Below are 8,394 nucleotides of genomic sequence, written 5' to 3' on the forward strand. Positions count from 1 at the left end.
CATCAGCAACCTAAAAAACTATACAAATGCAACCTAACTAATAATAATCAACAGGAAAAAAAATTGAAAAACAATGAACATTTAATATAACCAACAACCAAAAGCATTCAAACAATCTCAAATAGGTAGAAAACGAAACAAAAAAACTAAAAATTAGGGATTGAAAACTTACCTTGAGCAACCCAAAATGGAGTTTGTGGAAGGACAAATTGCCTTCCTTGGACGTCCGAAAGCAACAACGGAGGCCCTGAAGGACTTGCAAACACCATTAAGTGGAGTAAAGACACTTGAAAGGTGAACAGAGGTAGTAGTGAGTGGTTGCCACTGAAAAAAAAAAAAATGGAAGAACCAAAAGTGTGAAGGTAAAAATGATTTCTAGAACTAATTTTTAAAATGATTTGCATACAGATTGTGGAATAGTTACACTTATTTAGAAAAAAAGAAGAAAAAAAACACCACATTTTATTTTACATAAGTTATTTTACAATCGATGAAAAATTTTATTTTTATACTAATATTTAAATGTATTTTTTTATTCAATAGTTACAATAAAATTTAAACTCATAAAAATTGAATATAGCACTAAAGAATTTATAACAATTTTACGCACTCTTTTCAACTAAGTAAATTAGACTTCCTAACCTTTAAAATTTAAATATAAAACTTCGTATAAACTATCTAATCCGTTATCACGAGTGGACCTCAATGAATTGTGATAACTTCTATCAACGTCTAACAAAAATAAAATAAATGACAAAATGCATATATTCCGTATTAATGTGTATGCGTCACCTTACGCATATTTTTATATTTAATAAATAAAGTATACGTGATTCTAAATTTTGTTTTTCAGAAATGATTTTTTTTGTACAGTAACTAGTTATTAGGCACTAGGAGACATTTGTTAAAAGAAATATATTTTTCATACATAAAAATCATGATTGATAAAAAATTATAAATCTTAAAAATCGTAATTTTAATAATGAAAATTTATTTAATTGGTATTAAATTTTTTAAAAATATTTATAAATATTACTTATAAATAAAGTTTTTTTATTATATTAAATAAATAAATGAAATTAACATAACTTTACCTCATTGAAATTTTCATTATAATTTGGAAATTTTAGTTTTCTAACTCTTCTCATTAAAATTTTCTTTGTTTCCTAAACGTCATCGTGAACATAAATACCTTTCCGTAAAAAATTAACTCCAACTATCAAAACTCAACCCTATTAATACATTATTTTAATTTAAAGAGCGTAAACTAAACTCTCTTAATATTTGTTTAATACTTCTTCCGTTTTTTTTTTCAGATTTTAGTAAAATATTATTTTTTTTTACTTATTATTTTCACATTTCAAAGTAACATGTTATATTATCAATTATACTCTCATATTTTATATAATTTTTAATTAATTTAAACATTACAATTAATATGTATTTATCATAAAATAAAAATAAAAAAATGTAATAAAAAAACATCAAAATCATTTTAAAAAATAATAAAATAATCTTAAAATAACAATTATAAAAGGGAAGTTATATAGTACCTTCAAAGATCGAGAGATTTCAATACTATTCTATGTAAACTCATAAAAGATTTAAAAAAATTAATTTAATTATAAAATGAATAATCTAAATTATACTTATAAAATAAAAAGTAAGATAAAATTATAGAAATTAAAAATATAAGATTTTAATAATTTTATAAAATATTAAAAAAAGAAAAAATTAATAAATAATAAAAATAAAAAATTATTAAAATTATAATATAGAAATTCAAAAATTTAAAACAAAAAGATAAAAAATATACTTAAAAAATTATTAAAATTAAAATATAAAAATTCAAAAATTTTAAATAAAAAAATAAAAATATACTTAAAAATTATTAAAATTAAACTATTTAAATATATAATAATATTATTATAAATAAATTAAAATATATAAAATAAAAATAAAATAATTAAATAATTTAAAAATTAAAAAAATAAAATATTATAAATATTATTTAAATAAATTACTAAAAATATAAAATATAAATAACTGTACCGGTGGTACCAGAGAATTTCTCTTATAAAAGAAGAAATGAAGTTCCTCACAGTCTAAATGTGCATAAATGAGGAATGTAAGGTTTTGAAAAAAGTCCAGCAAGTGATGTTTCAATGAAAAATAAAGCGACTCATCATTATGGTCATTGTTATTGGATTTGAATAATCTGGTAATTGAATTGCAGCAAACAATTAGAGTGAAAAAGGTATTTTTTAAAATATATATATATATATGACACACACGCTCTCTTCCCATTATTTTCTATACTTGTTAAAACCGCAACTAAATTTACAACGAATCAAATTATAAAATAATTTAATTTAGTTAATTGAACCAACGTCAAAAAGTAAAGACTTGAAAAGTTAAAACGATAAATCTCCCCCATAACGTGCGGGGCGACCCTTCAGAAACAACACTTTAAAAAGAAATTAAGCTTGCAAAAACCAAACACACCACTATTATTATAACAAGATAGGGTCTAAATAAACGAAGTTTCTAGCATAACATGATAACAATTATGTATTTCCAATCTTTATGAGGTACTACCAAGCAAAGATGAACATGCATTATGCAATGCCAAAAGAAGAGGAAGCATTTATTTGATGCCTCTCATTCCTCATTCATTCACAAACTGACAAGGCCCTAATCACTACCATATCAATTCCCCCATTCTCCATCTTCTCTTACACAAGTAGAAACCAAACCCAAAACTAAAATTTAAATACTCCTACAAAAACCCCACATAATAATAATAATTAAAAACCCATTAGGGTTTATATACTACTATGGGTATAGTCACCTAAGAATTAATTAATTAATTGTCAAACACATAACTTCACGGTATATGGTATACCTTATCGTATACTCGCCCGCACCTCATCACTATCCCTTCTTTTCTTTTATGCACAATTCAGAGTAAAAAACAAAACGCAACCGCCTCACCAAATCAAGGACCGTTCTCGCCGGAATTCCTTGCCGGCCGCGAAATCGGTCCCGCCGGCGACCGGAACCCTACCGTCACCGCGTCATGCACGCACAAGTGAAAACCGTCGTCAACTCCGCTCGTCTTCGCTTTCAAGCAAACATCGCACGCCGCCGCCGCCGCCGCGGCGGCGGTGGCGGCTTCTCTTCCTACGCTCATATTCATCAGAAAAGACTCTCTCTCCATGTGAAAATTCCGAATCCTTCTCTCGTACTCGGCGCGGTCCAGAATCGGCGCCGCGAACGCCGACCTGAACGGAGGCTCCCCGGCGGCGGCGGCGGCGCGGCGGAGCAGCAAGACCTTCTCCGGCGGAACCTTCTTCGGATTCGCGTCCTTCGGAGCCTTCTTGGAGCGCTTGCAGCGCTTCACGAAGAAGTAGTGCGCGGCGGCGTCGCGGCGCACGGCGGCGAGGTTGACCTTGGCGGTGACCGGAATCTTGCGGTCGGTGCCGGCGGCGGCGAGGTAGACGGTGAACTGGTGCGGCGAGATCCCTATCCTCTGGCTGAGGAGCGAGAGGAGGCTCTTGAAGCTGAGCGAGGCGTCGAGCGCGACGGTGCCGACGTTGATCTCGCGGTTGCCGTCGTAGTAGACGACGGCGAGCGACGCGCTTCCTCCGTCGTGGTCGATCATTTTTTCTTCTCCGTCGAATCGCGTTTGGGACTTTGCGTGGTGTTCAGCGATCAAAGGGTTTACACCACTTTTTTTTATGTACAAATGGGAGAAAGGTGTTGCGTTCCGATGTGGGGTTTTAGGTGTAGTTTTGAAATTATACTGAGGCGGTTAGGGGTGTTTTCGCCTTTTCACTTTTTACTAATATAATGCTAATTAACCAGAATTTAATTTAAAATCAATAACTCGCCACTCCCGATATAAAGTTACTTTACATAATCATCTAAATTACTATTCATTTCATAATTATATTTTTTAAAAATTATATAAATGATGATTTATTAAATTTTAGAATGACTATCTTAAAATTTTGCTTATTTTTTTTATCGGTTTATAGTATTAAATAAAGGTGTGAAAATTGTTTGGTGTGGTATTTAAATTGGGTATGTTGGATTTTAATTGTGTGGATTGTGTTTTAATTAAATTGGATATTGACGTATAATGCATTTATGGTAAGTGTAGGGTATTGTGGGAGTTGACGCGGGGATTCTGTTGTATTGGTATGGGGTGTGACTTGGGGATCAAGTAAGGTGCAAATAATTAGTTTTATAATCATATATATATGCTTTTAGGTGTTTGGGTTTGCTTTTTATCTGGAAAGAGCTGTTCCTGCTCGTGTTCTTCCAAATTGTTATGTGTTTCAATATGAGAGGATGCTTCATTCAGGGGTAATTTATTTTTGAAAGAGTTCTTCTAAAAAGTTTATAAAAAGTTTTATTATAATAAATTAATGGAAAGAGGAAAAACTGTTTAAGAATTCCCTTTGCTGTCATTTTATTTCGGAATGTATTTTTACTAGGGTGGATATAGGTTAAGTAGAAGATGAAGTTCTTTATTAAATTTAAAAATAATTAAGCTATGATTAATACTTAAATTAGTTTAATTTTTTCAATTGTATGGAAAAAAATATTTTATTAAATAAGAAAACTTCACTAAATTCTATTGAGATGAAAAGAAAATGTAAAAGAAAAAGGCATATGAAAATTATTATAACAATATATTAGATAAAGATATACAAAATTGTAATAGAGCATGTCTTATTGTAATTCAGATATTAATATGCTTTCATGTCAAAGTTTATAATTTTAATTATCATTCAATTTAAAATATATATTAATGTAGAAAATAAAATTTTTAATTATTTATCTAGACAAAATAAATATTTCAATAAAATTATTAAAAAATAAATAGTAATTTTCCTGAAAATATCGTCTCATAGTACAAAGATGATATTATCTTAAGAGTGATCCTATACAAATATCTCTATGTTTTATAATGGTTAAACATGTTTTTGTCCTCTACAAATTGATTTTATTTGATTTTAATCCCTAAAAAAATTCCTTGATTTTAATCCTTTAAATTCAATTTACTTTTTTTTAATTTTTTAATATTGTTAACTTTTACTATTAACATATGTCACCTTAGCATTCAAATTACTATTAGTTTTACTAACATGAAATTTTTTTAACTTCAAATATTAATTATTTTAGGGTTAAGTTAACTTTTAGGGTAAAAAATTTTAAGTGTAAAATTAGTTTTATCATAAAATTTAAATTAATTTTGAAAGAATTAATATTTTAAATTAAAAAAGTTCTTTGTAAGTAAAATTAATGTTGATTTGGATATTGTGATAACTTATTTTAACAACAAAATTTAATCGTGTTTAAAAATAGTTATTATATAAATTTGAAATATTAAAATAAGAAATTTTTTTGAGAGATTAAAATTAAATAGAATCAATTTTTGGAGGACCAAAAATACAATTAATCTTTTTATAATTTAGTATATTTATTATTTCTCTTTATCTCATTCTTTCTACTACATTATATCGCAATATATATAATAATAAATCATATTATATATATATATATATATATAATTTTTTTATTAATTTAAATTAAAATATATATCATGGTGCAACTCAATGGGAAATAAATACTATACTATTTCATGACATACATAATAATTTTTTTAAGGAGACAAACATGATAGTTAAGCTACAACAATTTATCTTTTATCCATATCAAAGCAATATAACTTTCCATATCTAATGCTTGCAAGTGAAGACTAAAGAAAAAAAATATAAATAAAAAAAAGAAAGAGGAATAAAAATATGATTACAACTTTTTATTTTCTTTATTTTCATAGCATTCGAAAAAAAATATTCACAAATTGAGAAGTAAGCAAAAATTAAAAAAACAATAACAAAATAATCACTTTGACATTATCAAACAAACATCAAGAATCTACTATCAAAATCACTTATGTTGTATATTTGTATATCAAGACTCATATCATAAGAACTCTTTCCATTTCTCACATCATCATCACATGTTTCAATAAAAAAAATAATTGAATCACCTAAAAAAAGTCAAGAAAAAATAAATAAAAATATAACAAAAAATATTGCAAGCAAAAGTAATTAGATATACTAATGTCTCTCTTTTCCTTCTCACAAAACTTAGAATTGAAGATCAAAGAAAAAATATTTGGAAAAAACTAGGAAAAAAGAATAAGACAAATAGAAAAAGAGCAAACATATAAAATATATATAAAAGATCTTTGTGATAATATCAAACTACTAACCAACAATTCATGTCAAGTATAGGTGTAGGTGGATGATTTATAAGATATGTGACTGTTTGGAATGCAAATGACCAGGAGTGTGGGGGTAAGTGTGCATGGTATAGTAGAGCTCAACTTGTTTCAACTATATGACAATGGCGCCTCTCAACTATTGCATTCAGTCTGGGTGGGTGTGAAGGAATTCACCTCTATTGCCAAAGTACAAGGAAACCAATAAGGAGATTAAAATAATTTTCAACAATGGTTTTGAATTGAGGGAAAATAATAGAGACATCAAACTTATGTTTTATTGTGTAAAACCAAGTGTACTTTGAAAAATGATTAACTACCACTAAGTAATACAAAAAGTTATCTAATGGTTTAATGGAAGCTAGTCCCCATACATCTACGTAAAGTAGTTGTAATGGTCTTTGTTTATGGCTTTTGGCAGTGATACACGAGATGCATGGATGGACTTAGCTCAACTTTATTTAATGGATATCCATGAGGTAATGAATAACTCTATCAAAAGGATTTCTAAAACTGTGGTGATAGGGTGGGTGGTTTGACAATGTAGTGTAGAAGGCATATAGATTGGCGGAAGGCATATAGATTGGTGGAAGGGTGTGACATGTGGTAAAGGCCCTCCCTATGTTCCCCTTTGACTAGTGGCACCTATATCTTTAGGTGCTTCACCAAAAAATGATCATAAAAGAATTCAATAAAGATAGGGTTCGTTTAGCATAGGGAATAAGTAGATAAAAGATTTTCAGAGATAGTAATAACATGTAGTACTTTGGGAAGCAAAAGTTTGTGAGATGATATATGAATGAAAGTTTTATCAATGTGGTTGATGGGGAGGGTATAGTGTCGTCATCTACAATGAGTTGATCAGTGCCTTGATAGGGTTGAGTGAGGTGTAGGTGATCAAGGTCAAGGGTGATGTGGTGTATGGCTTTAGAGTCCACAATCCAATCAGTGGTGTCCTATGAGTGGGTGTGTTGTGGGCATGATGAGCAATTGAACCAATTTAATGTCAGGGTAACCATGGATTTTATAGTAGACCTTGGTGGTGTGCCCAAGTTTCTCACAGTACTGACATATGATTTTTGAGGTGACATTAGAGGATGTTGGGCGAGTAGTAGAGGAACATGAGTTTTAGTTGGGTTTGAAGTAACTATTTTTGCATAGGTTTGACCCTTTGTGGAAAACATATGCAGTGGTGAATAAAGCGAATTCCTGATTGTGGTCATCCTATTAGAAGTATCTCTCAAAATTAGTGAGAAGATCATGGGAGTTCAATAAAATCAATAAGGTTTTTGCGAGTGCGAAATGCAGCAATGACCTCTTTATATTCTAGGCCAAGGCTATTAAGGATATGAATGATAAGGTCATCATCTTCCATAGGAGAGGTGATGAGATAGAGCTCATTGAAGATGGAGTCGATGCTAGGGAGCGGGGTATATCAATACGGACTAGTGTAATGTGACAAAGGCTTCTTGAGATACATGATGGGTGCGCTTGTTTTGCTCGCATGCATCTTTTGTAGGATATACCATGCTTGCTTCAAGGTAGTTATGTTGCTAAGCATGGTGATGACATGTGTGCCTATTAAGGAGACAATGTCATGCGAGAATAGTTGATCTTGACGACGCCAATAATAATAGTTTACATTGTTTGCAACAAGACACATGGTGATGCCATCAACAAACCTGAGAATGTCATAGCGAACAAGGAGGGTGTTGAATTGAACCTTCTAAGCTGGATAATTAGAACCATTCAATTTGATAGAGGATTGTGTGTTGAGAGCAATAACAGATTGATCTTTATTCAACGGGATGGTGTTGATGGAAGATATGGATCGAGCTTTAAGTGAGAGCTGCTGATACCATACAAGATTTGGAAGAATTAGGTTTTCCAATTGCATTTAAATATGTGCAAAAATGTCTAATATATACAAATGAAGAATACATGAATTAAAGATATCGATACAATCAACTATGATATTTCCCAATATATCTAAGAAGATTATGGTAAAATAATAAACAATAATGATGGGATATGTATCAATATAAATAAATTGTGTGTATATGAATTAATGATATGTCTTATGCTAATAGTAGAAC

At 29.8% G+C, this 8,394-nt stretch overlaps 1 protein-coding gene across 1 annotated transcript; it reads right to left on the reverse strand.

Annotated features, from left to right (window-relative positions):
- Window positions 1-2,531: 2,531 nt before the first annotated feature.
- Window positions 2,532-3,816, reverse strand: LOC109818112 (uncharacterized). The gene has a single exon (XM_020383514.3). It carries the CDS (start codon window positions 3,662-3,664, stop codon window positions 2,999-3,001), a length of 666 nt encoding a protein of 221 aa, XP_020239103.1. The 5' UTR covers window positions 3,665-3,816; the 3' UTR covers window positions 2,532-2,998.
- Between the last annotated feature and the right edge of the window lie 4,578 nt (window positions 3,817-8,394).

This window comes from Cajanus cajan, chromosome 7, assembly GCF_000230855.2.
Source record: "Cajanus cajan strain Asha chromosome 7, NIPB_CcT2T_4, whole genome shotgun sequence".
Taxonomy (NCBI): Eukaryota; Viridiplantae; Streptophyta; class Magnoliopsida; order Fabales; family Fabaceae; genus Cajanus; species Cajanus cajan.

What these genes read in the sequence shown, in the direction of transcription:
- LOC109818112 (XM_020383514.3), bottom strand. Translation starts at nt 3,664, where the DNA reads ATGATCGACCACGACGGAGGAAGCGCGTCGCTCGCCGTCGTCTACTAC.